Here is a 20,149-nt window from a genome sequence, read left to right as displayed (position 1 = left end):
CTCACTGTTGTGAGGGGTGAGGTTTTGTAAATTTCCAAGACAAGAACAACCTCTAAGTCTCTTCCTTGTTACTCTCTTTGCTATGTGCCACAAAAAACAGCACCACCCCAGACTACAATGATGACAGTCTCTATTTTTCATTGAATAGTTTAATGCACACCTCTCTCTGGATTATGTTTAGCACTGTTCTGGGAACTGGGTGAGATAATACTCCTAAGAACTGGGTGAGATAATACTCCTAAGAATTCTGGGCTTCCATTTTTATCAAGCCATCCACTGGCCATCTTTCCCCCTTGAGTGCTTTTACTCCTAGTAAATGAAGTATATGTTGCTATCTGTATTCACCTCCACCTACACTTCAGGGACATTTAATTTTACACAACTGTCTACTTTGTTATTTCTACCTTATAAATTAATACTAACATAAAACATTATGAAAGCATCCATTATTATTATTCTGGATGAGGATTCATGTCATTCTCCAGAATGACTTCTCCAAAAGTAGAAAGAATATAGGAGGGATGCACAGCGGGAGTCCATGTAGGAGTCCAGGATTTTCATGCCCTAAGTGGGCACTCTTTCTCCAGCTTTCCTTCTCTCTATGGATGGTCTTTCATTCATTGAGTAGCATGGAGACTTAGAAGATATTCTTAGATTTTCACTCCAGGCAGCTATTTCTACTTAGTCAAAGCAAGCATGTGAAATGATACCAACTTGCCATCCTGGGTCCAGGTATTCTCCCCAGCTCTGAGATGATAGAATTTTACAAATCTAAGAAACATGGCCCTCGCACTGCAGAATACCTCTATATGAGGCAACACCATGCATCTCCCCCAGCCACTTACCCAACCCAGGTTGTTTCCTATAGCCTCAAGCTTTTTAGAAGAAACTTTATGGCAAATGACCTTGAAAGTAATTCATACTGCATTCTGCTAGCATTACCTACCATGATACTGCTTTCTTCTGCTCAGCTTCCTTTCTGAGACACATTTTTGCAACTTTCCCGTATCCTTATTGACTTTCCAGGTTTGATAGTACCTGGACGACTCCCCTTTCTGAAATTTGTTAAGCAGCTTTAAGAATTTTATGGCAAGGAATAGAAGCACCAATTTAAAATCTAAGCAGTGTAAAGATGACTCCAAATGAACAAGTGTGATAAATTATTTTAGGAAATTTCAAAAATTCAAATGTAGGAAATTCCTTGCTCTACAAATTATTAAATGAAAATTTCCTCACGGGAAATACATAAACATATTTGTTTTTCTTTGGTGGGGGAAAATAAAGTAGATCCAGAACTGAAAATTTGGAGTTTTGTTTCCTCGGAAATAATCAATGATTCTACAGTAACAGAAACAGTTTGTTCTAACTTAAATAGGCAAAAACACAATTCCTCTCCAATTTCACCATTTTTTTTCCTCTCTTTGTATAACTATCTTGGTGATGCAGTGTCTAGACTTCTTGGAACAAATAATGGAGTCTGGAATTTATTCTGTGGGTTTGAAAATGGCTATTCAGGTCTCCTTCAAGCTTACGTGTGAAAATCCAGTGCTTTTAGATTTAGAATATATAAAAATAATCAAGCTGTTTACCAAGAAAATAAAATTTCTCCATCAATTTCTAAACTTTGAGTTGCTACCAACAAGGAAATATTGTATGGACTTATCCATTTTACCCATATCATCTCATTGGAATGTGGTTCCCATCCCCCATTGTATAAAAAAATGCAAAATAATTTGTAGTCGTGAAAGAATGGTTGCAGATATTTTCTAGCTTTTGAGACATACCAATAAAAGACATTAGCCTGAAGGATATGCATCCATTCTTGTTATGGTTTTAATAAGTAATCCATGGGAATTTATCAAGTCAAAAGGGCAGATTTTTTTATATCACAGGGCATTCTCTTAGTTTTTTGTCATTTGTTAGCTGGATAAAATAAAGGAAGTCTCTGAGGCATCCAGATCTAAACAGTGTTTGTGCAGCCTAGATTATTAAGTCTGACTGTAGTTGATCTATGCTCTTAAGGAAATCAAACTGTGCTTGCCGAGAAAGTTCAGAGTTATTTGTCACCAATTACCTAAAGCTGAGAGTTGATCTTACACACAGCTGTAGCCATTTCCTGTAAGAATTTGCTCCTAATTTTACAAAGCTGTCACTTCTTGAGGTTTCACCCTAGAAATACATGTCTACTACTGAAGAGTTTTATTACAAAAGTTTATCCAGAAACAATAGTCTTATGGGGCATAAAACTCCACAGTATTGACTTGTTTAGAGTAAGCCTATCCCTAATTTCCAAATAATGTTCTCAAGCTCTATTATCTTTTATGTGATCAAAAAAAAAAAACAAGGCAACCAGAAAGATTTTTTTTTTCATTAAAAGATACAAAACACACTGAACCGAGCTGATGTCATTTATACTACAAAATCTCTCTTGGTTCTGTTCAGAGAAGCAGCATAAATGTAAGTTAAATTATGAAATAAGTTAAACATACAGAGTAGCCCTCCTGGAAGGAAACTAGGTATTCTGAGTATAAAGTAAAATAAATTAAATGGCAATAAAAATATTAACCAAAGGCATATTATTCCATGTTTCTTAATTGGATCTCCAGTTTCTATATGCCATTAACAACAACAACAAAACCAACTTGAATATGGGAACAATCAAAAGGAGACTCTTAGGGCATTATTTACTTAATTTCAAAAGTAAAGAAGTAGACAAGTATCTCAATCATGGGTCAGAAGCCTGAGCTTTATTCCCATTACGTGGGTCTTCACTTCTCAGTCTAAGCTAAGATCATGGGTGAACCATGCTGCCTAGCTCACAGCAGTGTTCTAAAGACAAGAGGAGTATGAATTTGTGTCCTCAGCAGTTCTGTTTGGGCCATGTTAACAACTTCACTGAATAAAATGGGAGTTGTGAAAATATACTAATTCGGTTCTACTGGACAAAACACAGATTAGGTTTTGAATTACTGAGTTATTTGAAGAAGCTTAGCTAAGAATCACATAAAATGCTTTTCATTAACTATGCTGCCTGAAAATTCTAGTTTGACAAGAGTGAACCCATGAGCTAGAAAACTAGTAAGCATTGCTCCAAATGACCCAGGCCATGCCCCTATTTCTAGCTCACAGAAATGGCTCCTGAGGGCTACAGACAGTGGAGCAGGGACAGATCCAAGTAGTCCTATAGGTAAGTGCTAGTGATGTCCTATTTTCATGGAAAGGATACACTCTTCATGTATTAGGCCCATTTGTAAAGTTTAGAACCACTAACTTTGCAATAGCAAATACCTAGTCAGTGAGGTATTCTTTTACTAGTGTATTATAAATCTTGGAAAACCATCACCAGAAGGTAGAACATGAGCCTCCATAGGATCAGCTCTGGTCTTACAAAAATTCATAGTTGGCAAAAATATATTCTCCCTTGCTACAAATCTAAGACTTCTGAGATTCAATTAAAGAAGGATCTTTTCAAAGTATGTGCCTTAGAACACTAGTTCTTTTTTTTTAATGTTTACTTATTTTTGAGAGAGAGAGAGAGAGGGAGACAGAGAGAGAGAGAGAGAATGAATGAATGAATGAATGAATGAGCGAGCGGGTGAGGGGCAAAGAGAGAGGGAGTCACAGAATCCGAAGCAGGATCCAGGCTCTGAGCTGTCAGCACAGAGCTGGACATGGGGCTCGAACCTGCATGGGGCTCAAACCCACGAACCATGAGATCACGAGCTGAGCTGAAGTCGGACACTTAACTGACTGAGCCACCCAGGCGCCCCTTAGAGCACTGGTTCTAAGCAAAATGAACAGGTGGCTACCAGGAGGGAGGGAGGGAGGGGGAGGGGGGAAGGAAGGGAGGAAGGAAGGAAGGTTGGTTTAATCAGCTTTAAATAGGCTGCTCTAAAACTTGATTTCTCAAAGTTTTTATTCTACATCAATATCACAAAAGAAGACACATTCTCCAGCATTGCCAAAATGCACTGGAAAACAGAAAGCTGTTTTCTCAGTTGAGCTAGCATTCAAAAATAATAAAGAGAATGCTCAGTTAAAAGACTTTATTAACCTATATAAGCAAACCATCTATCTGAAATGGCCAATGAACTGTTATTCCCAAAATACATCCTAGAGCAGTTTTGTTGGCAAGGCAGATACCTGCCATAGGGCTCTAGATGTGGAATAATGTTTGCTGAAATGTAACTCCAGAGTTCTATGCTTATTTGAAAAATTGATAACCATTGGATACCTGGATGCTTATGTCTACTTAAAGACACAAGGACAATGATGAGCAGAGTTGGCTCAAGTGTGTGTTTAAAGGTTATATAAATGTATTATGGGGATGGTGAAATTAGCCCAGAATTATTAACAGCTAAGGGAAGGGCATGCAAGATTCATAACTGGAAACAGAAGGCTTTCTTCTTGTATCTTTTTCTTCAGCCATTGAACAATTATTTATTCAACATCAGGCATGGTGTGGTTTGTTGGAAGATACAGAGATGTGAAGTTTGGCCCATCCCTTTAAGGAGATGACAGTCTGGACAATTTCAATAGAAAAGTAATGGAAGCTGTGAGAACACAGAGGATAGGGTATAGGAATCTCTGGTGATTTTCAAGTATAAAGCTAAATTAGTAATATCTCTAGACCTTTCAAATAGTTGCTCTTGGTCTAAGTTACAAGGTTCTTTTGCATAGATATGAATTGAACTTAGTTGTTATTAGTGTTACACAGTTATCAGTTGCTACATATGGATTACAGAGAACAGTTGGTTTGTTTGATCTAGGGTTGTTTCATTAAGGCTATTTTTATTTTTAGCAAATAGACACAGTAGGATGGTTTTGAGTTTAAGATGGAGATACATTTATTCCAAAGTTGCTTAATTGCTATCATTCCTCATGAATATTAAACAACAACAACTGATGAGCTCATCTCCATTCAGATATTTCCCTTGATTCAGAAGCATCATGTTGCTTAGATACGAAAGTACCAAGATGCACACAAAATATAGTAATTTAGGTTTTACATATTTATGCATAGCATTCATCTTTGAACTCAGCAGATTTAGAAGAATAAAGGGTCGGAGGCTTGCAATTTTCCATAAAAATCATTTCTCTAACCTTCATGAATGGAGAAAACTTGTCTTCAGTAGATGATTCTGGTTCTGATGTTTTGTGATGTTGGTCAAGTTTAGAAGCTCCATAATACAATTGATTCCATAGAAAATTCTATTTTCAGAGAGTAGACTGTTGAATTTGCAAAGGATATGTGTATTAGAAATGCAAATATGGAATTTTTGCTCATGTAGGTGAGCAGGTTATCTTCTTGGGGCTCCTTTTCTGAAATGCAAAAATGCAGGTTATTCCCAATGCATGTTTTACTGATACTACAACTTAGTGAGAATTGGTTTGACTGTTTCATTGTCCATCCAAGTGAGGAACATTTGGCTAATTCAAGGAGTTGAAAAGGAAATACTGACAGTGACACAATAATGGAATGGGGGAAGGACATCAAGTAGACTTTGCCAGAATCTGTAATACTATGACATTTGTACCTAAAAAAGGTGATATGAAAATGACAAAGTGAGAACATGCACCAAATCTTAATATTGCTACACACATAGTTCTTGCATTATTCCTCTATTTTTATTTTTCTTTTAGTTAGAAAAGAAATGTTTGCTAACAGTATGATGATTCATTCATTCAACAAATGATTTGTTGAAAGCCTACTATGTGATAGGTGCTAGCAATAAAATGAGAAGAAGACAAAAACAGACATCCTCCCTGCCCTTATGGAACGTATGTTTGAGATGTGATAATGAAATGTTGGGATCTAATGTAGAATGTTTTAGAACATAAAATGAGGGAAGGGGGATGATACTGTGGACTGCTGTTGGCACTGAATCAGTAAGCAAAGGCCATTCTATGCTGATAGGAACTGCCTCATTTTTTATCAAAATAGAGTTTAATGGCGCACTGCCTGTGGGCCACACATGTAAAACAGTTTCATGTGATAATCTACTTTTCTTGCCGGTTGCAATCTCAAGTTCACCTGCATTTTTCTTTGATTCCCTCTAGTATATGACTGCTGCGGCTCCTATGCAAGGGACCTACATTCCCCAGTACACGCCTGTGCCTCCGACAGCTGTTTCTATTGAAGTAAGTCTGTCTCTGTCTTCTAGAAAGACGTAGGGATGATAAATCTTAGCCACGTATACTGTGGTCCCCTATAACCCAAGCAATCCTGACATGTGGTTTTGTGCTGCTCTAAAATTTGAAATTGCAAGCTCACTATATGAAGTACTCAAACATGCTTATGTTTTGCTTCACACACAAAATTATCTGATTTGCTATAGAGAGTTAAGAAGGGAGTATCATTTGTATATTTGAAGTTCAGAGACCAAATCACTACCCCCTCAGATGTTAACCACAAATACTCATAAATAGGGAAGAGAAAAAAAAGTTGACAACTATTTCAATGAGTTTGCTAGTGCCTTGTTACTCAAAGAGTGGTCCCTGGACCAACATCATCATTGGCATCACCAGGGAGCTTGTTAGAAATGCAAAGTCTGAAGACACCACCAAGACTTACTGAATCAGAATTTGCATTTTAACAAGATCCCTTGGGAATCTACGTTCACGTTAGTGCACTGGTTCTCAAACTTTCCTGCTTATTATTTTCTGCAATTGTTTAGAGAGCTTTAAAAAATATTTACGCCTGGGTCCTATCCCCAGATTCTGATTTATTTGTCTGCGGTATTGACTGGATGTCAGGATTTTTCTTTAAATATCAGGTGATTCTAATATGTATCAAGGACTAACAGCCACTGCTTTAGTGAATGAGCCTTGGCAACCTTGTAACTTCCTATAGATTAAAAAATAAAAATAAAAAAGTTGCACCATTCTTACTGTTCTGAATACCTCAAATGATGAAGTCATCTTGTCTTTGGGACTTTGGACTCAAAGGGAAGCTTTGTCCCTTTTCTTCTCTCTTTCCATTGGGTTGAATCCAATAACATGTTGAGTACATGTTATTTTACTCAACAGAGCCAGCAAGCTACATAGAAAGGGAGGGAGCATACAGCTATGAGCTAGTGGTAAAACACTTAGACATGTATATTTCTCTCTAGTTCTAGCCATTATTGTCTCTTGCCCCTCATCCCCATCTCCTGATGACATTTGCCATTATGGTCACAGTGTGTTGCTTCCCATCAGCTGGGACTTCTCTGGAGTCCATGCTATTGCTACTTCATGAGTTGGCCAGAAACTAGGGTGTCAGCACCCCTCCACATGGAAGTCTACCATGACATTTTCAACCTCTGGAGTGACAGAGTTTGGGAAAATCTTTGCAGAATTGGATTTTACAAAACATTTGACATATTTGTTTTGGGGTGTGACAGATGTTTACCAGTACCAAAGTTTGGGAAATACAGAAGTTTAAGAGGACAATGTCGTGTAATTTAGGAAACCAGGGAGGTCCAATTTTAAATCTTTTATGTGCTCTAAACCTGTGGGCCCCAAAGAATTTGTCAGTATTAAACAGGTTTTAACTGGCTTTTCAGAATTTCAAAAGACTATGTGATTAAAATACGTGTGGGTTTTTGTTTCTTTGTTTGGGCTTTAGGGTTTTTTTTGCTATATTTGGCCATCAAAAAGCATCTAGGTCATCAATTAATGAATCTAGATACTTTAGGCACTTTGAGCATGTTTGCATTTCTCTTTGTCTACATTGACATATGGATATATTTATCTACAGAATTTGAGCATTTTGATGACTATAAAATAATGGGACACATCTGACAGTGTGACTTATTGGAAACAGTCTAATTATAGTTCAAGAAGAAGTTTATCATTACAAAAAGTCTTTCAAGGCACCTGGCTGGCTCAGTAGATGCAGCATGCAACTCAATCTCAGGGTCATGAGTTCAAGCCCCACACCAGGCATAGAGATTACCAAACAAAACAAAACAAAACAAAAACAAAAAAACAACCTTTCATTAAGAAAAATGCAGGTACATTGCTTTGAATTTGTGCTTATAAGTTAAAGCAACTATTTATTCTCTATGTAAAACACTGAAAATTCACCAACATCCACACAAATAAATACTTATGGGAGGTTCAGAAAAATGTATAATACCAAATAGTATATTAGGGAAAAAGAGATTGAGGTAATATAGGGAGAATTTTTAGATTCTAAGGAACAATTTTAGGGACGTTTAGTGAGGGACAGAGAGTTGGTCAAGAATGTTTGAAAGCTGACATCCCTGCAGGTGTCCAAGGCTATGAGTAAAACCAAGAGAATGTTTTCAGAGAGACGCCCTTCCTACCATGTATCAAATAAAACCACCTGTGCCTCTCTCAGAATCAGACATCTGATCAACTTCTTCTTGGCATCTGTGACAAATGAGAGGTGAGGGAAGTAGCAAATCAAAATTAAGGATATTTTTGTGTTTGTTTTATGAAACCTCAAAATGAATCCTAGTTCATGTTGTCGAAAACAAAACAAAATAAATCAAATTGCTGAAAGGAAAGCCTACTTAACAGTATTGCTTTGAAAGAATTCCAAGCTTTTTTGCAGGTTTTTTTGTTGTTGTTGTTGGGTGGTCTGTTTAGGTCACAGTCCACTGTTTTTGCCAGATCATAGAAACCTGACACACTGCACTACTCCAGGGAAATGTTTGAATATATGTTTTTATAGGAATCCTGCATGAATTTTTGATGAATAAATTATTATTTAGTGCAGCTATCTGCAACCAGGTTTAAAAGTTCTAAGTATGAGGGAGCCTGGGTGGCTCGGTCTGTTAAGCGTCTGACTCTTGATTTCTTCAGGTCATAATCTTAGTTTAGTGAGCTAGAGCCCGGCGTTGGGCTCCATGCTGGCAACAGAAAGCCTGCTTAGGATTCTTTCTCTCTCTCCCTTTTTCTCTGCCGCTTCCCCCTCACACACACACACTCTCTCTCTCTCCCTCATAATAAATAAATAAAAACTTAAAAAAAAAACAGTTCTAAGTATGGTGAAGGTGATTTTCTGACGATTCAACTGCTCTAGGGACTTCTGAAAGCAAAACTTCTTGATGACAGATTGGAGTGAATTTCTCAGCTCTTATCAAAATGTGCTGTGGTTTTCCTTTGAGTACTTCTTGTGGCTTCATTTGGCTGAGTGCAATTCCGTTCAAGCCAAATAGAAGAAGGATATTCCCTATTGTCCATCTGGAAAAAGGCCCTTTGCTAAAGCCAGTAAGGCTTTTGTGTTCTTATTTGCCTCCTTAGGGTGTTGTTGCTGATACCTCTCCCCAGACAGTGGCACCTTCATCCCAGGACACCAGTGGTCAGCAGCAACAGATAGCAGTGGACACATCCAACGAACATGCACCTGCATATTCTTACCAACAGTCTAAGTAAGTTCGGGCTACACTAAACTCTTTCTCTCAAGATCAAGCATCTTGACAACCATTCTCTCGTGTTGTATCTGTTAGCTTTTGTGGCAATACAGACCATCCCAAACTTAGTGACAAGCATGTATTTAGTTCATGATTATGTGAGTTGGCAATCTGAGCTGGTCTCAGGTGGGTGATTCTTCTGGTCTTGACTAGAATTGCTCAAGCACCTGGGACAGCTGATGGTCATTTTCACAGCTCTGCTTCTGGGTGTTGTCTGTTGGTTGAATAATGGAAGCAATTGCATCATGACTAGCACTTTTCAATCTGTTTGTGATGTATTTACTACTGCCCCATAGCCCAAATCAAGTCACATGGTCAAGCCCAGAGTTAATGTAAGAGTTCACCTCCAAGCCTTAAATACAGAAAGGGGCATTAAAAAAAATCTACCGTACATATTTTGGAAAAACTCCAATATTCCCCCCTGAAACTAGATAGTGAGCCTGTATTCTTAAATGAAGACAATAACACTCCCTTTGCAGAGTTGCCTTGAACACCCAGCAGAGCACTTCATGAAAAGGGGTACTGTAAAATATAAAACAATGTAGAGACCTATTCAGGAATTAAATGACAAAACAAAAATCATGTATCAGAATTACTCTTGCAAATCTTTAAATCACTTGTAAAGTACAGTTGGCTTTGTGTTGACTAATTATGTAGACTAAAACTTGAGAGGTTTGAAACCAAAGGAATTAACAAAAATTCAGTCTATATACAGATGTCTTGCTATGCAAACTATTCTAATTGGTAGGTAACAGTCAAAGCCCTGGTGGATAGAGAATTCCTAAGAGCTCCTTCCTGTCTGCAGAGTGTTGCTCCCATTTCTTGATCATTCCTCTTTGATCTCAATATGCAGATATTTGTTTGTTGTTGAAAGATTAATCATGGTAATGGAGTCTTCCAGACCTAGTTTAGCTTCTAAAGGCAGTCCTCCAAATTAAATGTGCTCATAATGGGACTTAACTTTTACTATTATTATTATTGTTATTACTATCACATAACAACTTTCAGGAAAGATTCATAAGAATAAAGCAGTTTGTGTTTTGTTTTTTGTTTTTATTTTTGATTCACCTATAGCCTACATGAATCACTTTAACACACACTGAACAACATGCTGGTCTCTGATAGTCTGTTCCAAGCATACTGAAATATTTTCATTCTGTTCAGAGGGTAATAATATGTGAGAAAGGAGTGGAGGATGTGTGGAAGCACAATGAGAGACACTGGTGGGAATGAGAGCTAATGTATTTGCCAGAAACACTTGGAGAGTAGGTGAAGCTTGCTTTTGCTATTTCAGAGCATACTGAGGAAACTAGTGATCCTACACCCTTCTTCGTAACAATTACTGCTCTTTGCATACATAAAAGAGATTCTTGGGGTGCCTGGGTGGCTCAGTCAGTTAAGTGTCCAACTTCAGCTCAGATCATGACCTCATGGTTTGTGAGGTCGAGCCCCCATCTAACTCTGTGCTGACAGCTCTACTGTTACTCCCTCTCTCTCTCTCAAAAATAAATAAATTTAGATAAATAAATAAAAAGATTCTTTCATTCGCCAAATCAACCACTATTGAAATAGTACCTCCTATGTGACAGACAGAATTCCAGACACCAGGGACTAAAAGAGGCAGGTGCCTTCCCTACTGGCTTGGGTTTCCTTCCCGCTAGAAGTAGACTCACAGTAGACCAATCATCAAACAATCAGAATTGCAAAGCAAATATTTAAAAAAGATTCTTGTGAGGAGCCAAGATGCTGGAGGAGCATGGAAGTTTTTTTGTGTGTCTCGCATCCATGAAATACAGCCAGATCAACACTATCCTGCACTATCCTGGATCAACCATCCTGCACACCTAGAAAACTGATTTGAGGATTAACACAACCATCTGCACAAGCAGAACCACAGAATTCAGCAGGGGCATGGTGCAGAGAGGTAAAATGGTGGAGAAAGAAGCCATAGAGGGCAGGGATCTGTTTTTGCCTTCGGAGAGCAGACCGAGATGGGGGTGGGGTGGGGGGGGAGTATGGGGAAAGCACCCCACACCCCCAAAGCAGCTGGAGAGAAAATGGAAACCTGGAAACAGCTTCAGGGACTGAACTAAAAATGAGAAAGGGGAAAGGAGAGGATTTAAATTCCGTAAGACACTATAAACAGGGGGAGCACAGAGACTGAAATTCTACAGCTCATTATCTGGTGGAGTTCTGGTGAGAAAGGCGAATTCCCAGGAGCAATGTCAAGACTGGGGTCTTCGGGCCACAGGGAGAGGCGGTTCCCCTGCTGGGAGGACTCCCTACAGGCAAACGCCACAGTGGACCTGCGATAATTGTCACATTCGCTGGTCAAGGTCGTTAGGGGTGAAGCCTAGAGCCAGATATCAGTTGTGATTTGCCATAATCCCTGAAATGCTGCTGCTAAACGATCATGTGAACTTTTTCTGGGGCAGGATGTCACCCAGCAACAGTCTCCGGGTGTCAGCAACAGCACGGTCCCACCAACCTTCCTGGTGCTGCCAGCACCCAGCCATTGCTTGGTGAAACCCTCCTGTAGAGGGGCAGACTGGTCAAAACTGCAGTCCCTCAGAAATAAGGGGTCAGGAAAAATAGACGCATCCAAAATAAAACTCAGGAGGAAGGTGCTGCCTGGGGCTTGATCACAGACAGTGTAAAAGCGGGGAGTGGACGGAAGCCAAAGACAAAGGACGGGTCCGCGATTGCTGGTCAGGGAGAACGATACTAGAGACTGGCTAGCTGGATGACGCTATTTTCACCACACCCGCGTATGCAACATACGCACCTACAAACACCACAACAATCCACCCCAGTAAGCTAAGCAGCGCCATCTAGTGAGAAACGGAGCCATTACACTAAGCCCCATCCAACTGGGCCAACTTCCCTCTTCAGGAACAAAAATCTCTCATTCTGCTTAGTATACAGACTATAAAGCACTTCATAATTTGACTTCTAAGGGAAACCTAATTTCAAACGTGTTTCAGTCTCTTCACTGGTCCATCTATTCAATTTTCTTTATTTTTTCTTTTTCATTTCTTTTTCTTGAATACGGAAGGAGAAAAATTATTTTTATTCTCAATCTTTATTAAAAAATGTTCTTTGATTTTTTTCTGCTGTATTTTTTACATTTCTGTAAATTTTTTCAAACTCTGTTTTACTTCCAACATTTCATTTTATTCTATTTCGGTGTATTCATTTTTTCAAATTTTCAAGTGATTGCTTTTTTTTTAATTTCCCCTTTTTTCTCTAATCCACAAGCCCCTTTCAGCACCCAGACCAAAGCACATCTAGGACCTAGCATCATTTATTTGATTTTTTGTGTGTGTTTGTGTTGTCTTTAAGTTTTTAATTTTAATTTTTTAACTGTAATTTTTTTAATTGTATTTTTTTTACCTCATTAATTCCTTTTCTCCCTTCAAAATGATGAAACAAAGCAATTCACCCCAAAAGAAAGAGCAGGAAGAACGCCAGCCAGGGACTTAACCAACACAGATACAAGCAAGATGTCTGAACCAGAATTTAGACTCACGATAATAGGAATACTAGCTGGAGCCGAAAATAGATTTGAATCCCTTTCTGTGGAGATAAAAGAAGTAAAAACTAGTCAGGATAAAATAAAAAATGCTATAACTGAGATGCAAATCAAATGGATGCCACAGCAGCAAGAAGGGATATGGCAGAGCAGAGAATCAGCAATATAGAGGACAAACTTATGAAGGATAATGAAGCAGAAAAAGAGGGAGACTAAGGCAAAAGAGCATGATTTAAGAATTAGAGAAATCAGTGACCCATTAAAAAGGAACAACATCAGAATTCCAGAAATCCCAGAAGTCCAGGAGTCCCAGAAGATGGAGAGAGAGAAATAGGGGTAGAAGGGTTATGTGAGCAAAACATAGTGGAAAACTTCCTAACCTGGGGAAAGATACAGACATCAAAATCCAGGAAGCACAGAGAACTCCTGTTAGATTCAACCAAAACCGACCATCAACAAGGCATATCATAGTCAAATTCACAAAATACTCAGGCAAGGAAAGAATCATGAAAGCAGCAGGGGAAAAGGTCTTTCACCTACAAGGGAAGACAGATCAGGTTAGCAGCAGAGCTATCCAGAGAAACTCAGCAGTCTAGAAAGGAGTGGCATGATATATTCAATGTGCTGAATCAGAAAAATATGCAGCCAAGAATTTTTTATCCAGCAAGGATGTCATTCAAAGTAGAATTTTTTATCCAGCAATGATGTCATTCAAATTAAAGGAGTTTGTGACCACTAAACCAGTCCTGCAAGAAATTTTAAGGAGGACTCCCTGAGGGGAGAAAAGATGAAAATGCATGCATACATACATACCTACATACATACCAAAAGCAACAAAGACTAAAAAAGACCTGACACCACCAGAAACTCCAACTCTACAAGCAACATAATGGCAATAAATTCATATCTTTCAGTACATACTCTAAATGTCAATGGACTCTATGCTCCAGTTAAAAGATATAGGGTAACAGAATAGATGAGAAAAAAAGATCCATCTTTATGCTGTTTACAAGAGACCCACTTTAGACCTAAAGACACCTTCAGATTGTAAGTAAGGGGATGGAAAACCATCTATCATGCTAATCGTCGACAAAAGAAAGCTGGAGTAGCCATACTTATATGAGACAATCTAGACTTTCAAATAAAGACTGGAACAAGAGATGAAGAAGGGCATTATATCGTAATTAAGTGGTCTATCCACCAAGAAGACCTAACAATGGTAAACATTTATGTTCCAAATGTGGATCACCCAAATTTGTGAATGAATTAATCACAACCATAAAGAAACTCACTGATGATAACACCATAATAGTAGGGGACTTCAACACCACTTTCAACAATATAAAGATCATCTAATCAGAAAATCAATAAGGAACAATGGTTGTGAATGACACAGGACCAAATGGACCTAACAGATATATTCAAAACATTTCATCCTAAAGCCATGGAATATACATTCTTCTCTAGTGCACATGGAACATTCTCCAGAATACACCACATACTGGAATACATATCAGCCCTCAACAGGTACAAAAATATTGAGATAATACTGTGCCTATTGTCAGACCACAATGCTATGAAACTCGAAATCAACCACAAGAGAAAATTTGGAAAGGTAACAAATACTTGGAGACTAAAGGCCATCCTACTAAAGAATGAATGGGCTAACCAGGAAGTTAAAGAAGAAATTAAAAGTACATGGAAGCCAATGAAAATGATAGCACCACAGCCCAAAACCTCTGGGATGCAGCAAAGGTGGTCATAAAAGGAAAGTATATAGCAATCCAGGCCTTCCTAAAGAAGGAAGAAAGGTCTCAGGTACACAACCTAACTTTACACCTTAAAGAACTGGAAGAAGAACAGCAAATAAAACCCAAAACCAGCAGAAGACAGGAAATAATAAAGATTAGAGAAGAAACCAATGCTACTGAAAGCCAAAAACAAACAAACAGTAAAACAGATCAATGAAACCAGAAGCTGGTTCTTTGAAAGAATTAACAAAATGGATAAACCACTAGCCAGTTTGATCAAAAAGAAAAAGGAAAGGACCCAAATAAATAAAATCAAGAATGAAAGAGGACAGATCACAACCAACACAGCAGAAATAAAAATAATAATAAGAGAATATTATGAGCAACTGTACAGCAATAAAATGGGCAACTGGAAGAAATGGATGCATTCCTAGAAACATATACACTACCAAAACTCAAAGAGGAAGAAACAGAAAATTTGAACAGACCCGTAACCAGTAAAGAAATTGACTTAGTAATGAAAAATCTCCCAAAAAACAAGAGTCCAGAGCCAGATGGCTTTCCAGGGGGAATTCTACCAAACATTTAACGAAGAGTTAACACCTAGTCTCTCAAAGCTATTCCAAAGAATAGAAATGGAAGGAAAACTTCCAAACTCTTTCTATGAAGCCAGCATTACCTTAATTCCAAAACCAAAGACCTCACTAAAAAGGAGAACTATAGGCCAATTTCCCTGATGAAATGGATGCAAAAATCCTCAACAAGATATTAACCAACTGGATCCAACAATACATTAAAAAAATTATTCACCACGACCAAGTGGGATTTATACCTGGGATGCAGGGTGGTTCAATATCAGCAAAACAATCAAAGTGATTCATCACATCAATAAACAAAAGGATAAGAACCATATGATCCTCTCAATAGATGCAGAGAAAACATTTGACAAAATAGAGCATCCTTTCTTGATAAAAACCCTCAAGAAAGTAGTGGTAGAAGGATCATACCTCGAGAACATAAAAGCCATTTATGAAAGACCCAACGCTAATCTCATCCTCAATGGGGAAACACTGAGAGCTTTCCCCCTAAGGTAGGAACAAGACAGGAATGTCCACCCTCACCACCATTATTCAACATAGGATTGGACATCTTAGCCTCAGCAATCAGACAACACAAACAAATAAAACACAAATCAGCCAGAAGGAGGTCAAACCTTCACTCTTCGTAGATGGCAAGAACTCTATATGGAAAACCCAAAAGATTCCACCAAAAAACTGCTAGAACTGATTCATGAATTCAACAAAGTTGCAGGATATAAAATCAATGCACAGAAATCGGCTGCATTCCTATATACCAACAATGAAGCAACAGAAAGACAAGTCAAGGAATTGGTCCCATTTACACTTGCACCAAAACCCATAAAATACCTAGGAATAAATCTAGCCAAAGAGGTGAAAAATCTATACACTGAAAACTGTAGGAAGCTTATGAAAGAAATGGAAGAAGACACGCTCAAAAAAAGGAAAAATATTCCATTCTTCTGGATAGGAAGAACAAATATTATTAAAATGTCAATACTACCCAAAGCAATCTACATGTTCAATACAGTATCTATGAAAATAACACCACCATTCTTCACAGAGCTAGAACAAACAATCCTAAAATTTGTATGGGACCAGAAATGACCCCGAATAGACAAAGAAATCTTAAAAAAAAAACAAACAAACAAAAAAAAAAAAAAACCAAAGCAGGAGTCATCACAATCCCAGACTTCAAGCTGTTTTACAAAGCTGTAATCATCAAGACAGTATGGTACTGGCACTAAAACAGAGACAGAGATTAATGGAACAGAATAGAGAACCCAGAAATGGACCCACAAACGTATGGCCAACTAATCTTTGACAAAGCAGGGAAGAATATCCAATGGAATAAAGGCAGTCACTTCAGCAAGGGGTGCTGGAAAACTGGACAGCAACATGCAGAAGAATGAACGTGGGCCACTTTCTTACACCATCCACAAAAATAAACTCAAAATGGATGAAAGACCTCAATGTAAGATAGGAAGCCATCAAAATCCTCGAGGAGAAAGCAGACAAAAACCTCTGTGAATTTGGCCACAGCAACTTCTCACTCAACACTTCTCTGGAGGCAAGGGAAACAAAAGCAAAAATGAACTATTGGGACCTCATCAAAATAAAAAGCTTCTGCAGAGCAAAGGAAACAGTCAGCAAAACTAAAAGGCAACCGATGGAATGGGAGAAGATATGTGCAAATGACATATCAGATAAAGGGTTAGTATCCAAGATCTATAAAGAACTCATGAAACTCAACACCCAAAAAACAAATAACCCCATGAAGAAATGGGCAAAAGACATGAACAGACACTTCTCCAAAGAAGACGTCCAGATGGCCAACTGACAAAGGAAAAAATGCTCAACATCATCAAGGAAATACAGTTCAAAACCACAATGAGATACCACCTCACACCTGTCAGAATGGCTAAGATTAACCACTCAGGCAACATCAGATGTTGGCGAGGATGCGGAAAAAGGGGAACTCTTTTGCACTGCTGATGGGAATGCAAACTGGTGGAGCCACTCTGGAAAACAGTATGGAGGTTCCTCAAAAAATTAAAAAACAGAACTACCCTATGAGCCAGCAATTGCACTACTAGGCATTTATCCACAGCATACAGGTGTGCTGTTTCGAAGGGACACATGCACCCCATGTTTATAGCAGCACTATCAACAATAGCCAAGGTATGGAAAGAACCCAAATGTCCATGGATGGATGAACGGATAAAGAAGATGTGGTATATATATATACAATGGAGTATTACTTGGCAATCAAAAAGAATGAAATCTTGCCATTTGTAACTAGGTGGATGGACTAGAGGATATTATGCTAAGCAAAATCTGTCAGAGAAAGACAAATATCATATGACTTTTCTCATACTAGGCCTTTAAGACACAGAACAGATGAACACAAGGGAAGGAAAGCAAAAATAATACAAAAACAGGGAGGGGGACAAAACATAAGAGACTCTTAAATATGGAGAAGAAACAGAGGGTTACTAGAGGGGTTGTGGGAGGGGAGATGGGCTAAATGGGTAAGGGGCATTAAGGAATCTACTCCTGAAGTCATTGTTGCAGTAAATGCTAACTAACTTGGATGTAAATTAAAATAATAAAATATAAATAAAAATGTTTAAAAAAAATTTTTAAAAGATTCTTGTGATAGAAAGTGACAGGATAAATAGCTAAGACTTAGTATCTGGCAAGGCCTCTCACAGAGGCCTGGATCCGAAAGATAATTACAAGTTAATCTTGGAGAGATCTGAAGAAAAAACTTTGTAGGCAGTAAAAACAGGAAGTCCACAGGTCCAGAGTGGGACCTGCAACTGGATTGTGGTGAATTTGAGGGAACTGTAGGAGACAGAGTCAAACAGGCAGTTATATAGAGCCTTTATTACTTGTATACTTGACTTTGTGTAGAGGAATCATTCTCAGTTTTATTCGAAGAGAGCCATGAAAGTTTTGGAAGGCATTATGAGAAAGAATGCTAGCAACTGAGTTTTATTTCAAGGAGTCTACTAACCAATGGAGTCTGAGTATGGAGGGATGTGTTTCAAGGATGGCTTTCAGGATACAAATTTCCCCCTTCTTGTCCTTCTTGGAACAACTTCTTTTCCCTGCCTGCTTCAGTCAGCTTCAGCTGCCTCCACTTACAGCCCACAATGGGATGTTCTCTTCTTTCTCAGGGTTGTGCTACCTTTTCGTGACTACTGTGTGGTATAGTGAGGAAGGGAATGCTCTGCCTGACCCAGAGAGAACAGATGCCCGTGAGAGTCTCCACACACACCTTCACACTTGGAGTATCCAGCATCATGCCAGTTTCTATGCTAGGGGACGGGACCCCTGCCCTCCAGAGTTTACAATCTAGTATGAGATTTAGGTATACACATAGGCAGGATATGTATGCTGCAAGGAAGAAAATGAACAGGGCTCTTTAAAAATAAAAATACCCTAGTGGGGTGCCTGGGCGGCTCAGTCGGTTATGCGTCCCAGCTCTGGGTTTCAGCTCTGGTCATGATCTCCTGGTTCAGGAGTGCAAGCCCTGCATCAGGAACCACTGCTGACAGCACAGAGCCCCCGCTTGGGATTCTCATGCTTCCCCTGTCTCTGCCACACTCCCACTCACTTTCTCTGTCTCTCTCAAAAAAAAAATACATAAAATTAAAAAAAATAAAATAAATACTGTAGTAATAGGAGAATGCCTTTAATTTTTCTCAACTGGGTGAGCTTTGGTGGAGGTGGTAGCAACTCGAATGGGGTCTTACAGATAGTCAAGCAGTGTTCCAGGTGTAGTAAAGGCTTGGCCAAAGTCCAGAGGTGGGAAAGCTCAGAGTGCTTCTTTGAGAAGTGGATTCAGAATAAGACAGTGGTGTAAAAAAGCAGACTGGACCCAGATTCTAATATCAGATGCCAGACTGAGGTGCTTGGATGCCATGTCGTCTGTCCTACAAGTGCTCCTCCAACTAAGGTGGACAGTGGATTTGGAAGCAATGGAAACAGTCCTATTATTGCAATGATGCAGACAAGAGGAAACAAAGGTTTGAGTAAGACTGTGGCAAGTGTGTAATGGGGTTGGGGGTGGGGGTGAGTTTGGGAGGGGATAGACTGAAGCAACTGGAAAAGGGAAAACAGGGCTTTGCAATGCCAAATACAACTATAGAGTTATTGATGCTACTAACAGAGGTACATGAGATAAAAACCAAAGAGAGCCTGAATTGTAGAGAAAGACAAGGAATTTAACTATCGTTAGAGTGAGTCAACTCAAACAAGCTTTATTCCTTGAAATATCAGAGGAAGTCTGAGGCTGACCAGGTAAAGCGTTGTGTTTAAACATTTTTAAAACTACCCCATGCCATGGTTATGTCCTTGAGCCATGGATTCTTATGGCTGAGAATGCTGAGCTTTCCACAGATAATAAGTACCAAAGAAAGAAACCTTCCACAGGTGTCCTTACAGCAGTAAACGTCATGGTAAAGGAATCCTCATTTGAAGGAATTTTCTTTTGCACTCATGCAGGAACGTATGTTCCAGGATGGTCCACAGAGTGCATTTGTTGCAACACGCCAGACATGAAAGCACCCCGAAATGTGGAACATTTCAAATGTGTGACATGGTAAAAATGTTTGCATCGCCTTGTGGACATTTCTTTAAACCTGGAGAAAAATTTTAACAGGTCCTATTTACATTCTCAACTTCCTGTCTCTGACCTGCTACATATGCCAGGAACTTTTTTGACTTGAGATAACAACAATAAAATATTGAATGAAAACAAAAATTATTAACAATTAACAATAATATTGTTATTATTCTAAGTCAAATAGATTGACAAGCTAGTCTGAAATTTTAAAAAAGGAAGAAATTAATGCGATT

At 38.7% G+C, this 20,149-nt stretch overlaps 1 protein-coding gene and 1 long non-coding RNA gene across 7 annotated transcripts in view; one reads left to right on the top strand and one right to left on the bottom strand.

Annotated features, from left to right (window-relative positions):
• Positions 1 to 20,149, bottom strand: part of LOC125174893 (uncharacterized) — an 89,781-nt gene that overhangs the window by 37,187 nt on the left and 32,445 nt on the right. The gene's annotated exons all lie outside the window — the stretch shown is intronic.
• Positions 1 to 20,149, top strand: part of RBMS3 (RNA binding motif single stranded interacting protein 3) — a 727,926-nt gene that overhangs the window by 696,936 nt on the left and 10,841 nt on the right. For 3 of the 6 annotated variants that reach the window (XM_047874915.1, XM_047874917.1, XM_047874913.1), the window contains 2 exons: positions 6,061 to 6,141; positions 9,253 to 9,380. In XM_047874915.1, the coding sequence (XP_047730871.1) occupies positions 6,061 to 6,141; positions 9,253 to 9,380 (209 nt within the window). Of the gene's footprint in view, positions 1 to 6,060; positions 6,142 to 9,252; positions 9,385 to 20,149 lie in introns of those variants that run through there. The other 3 variants (XM_047874916.1, XM_047874918.1, XM_047874914.1) reach the window with 1 other exon arrangement.

This window comes from Prionailurus viverrinus, chromosome C2, assembly GCF_022837055.1.
Source record: "Prionailurus viverrinus isolate Anna chromosome C2, UM_Priviv_1.0, whole genome shotgun sequence".
Taxonomy (NCBI): Eukaryota; Metazoa; Chordata; class Mammalia; order Carnivora; family Felidae; genus Prionailurus; species Prionailurus viverrinus.
This window is presented reverse-complemented; position numbering and strand designations above follow the sequence as displayed.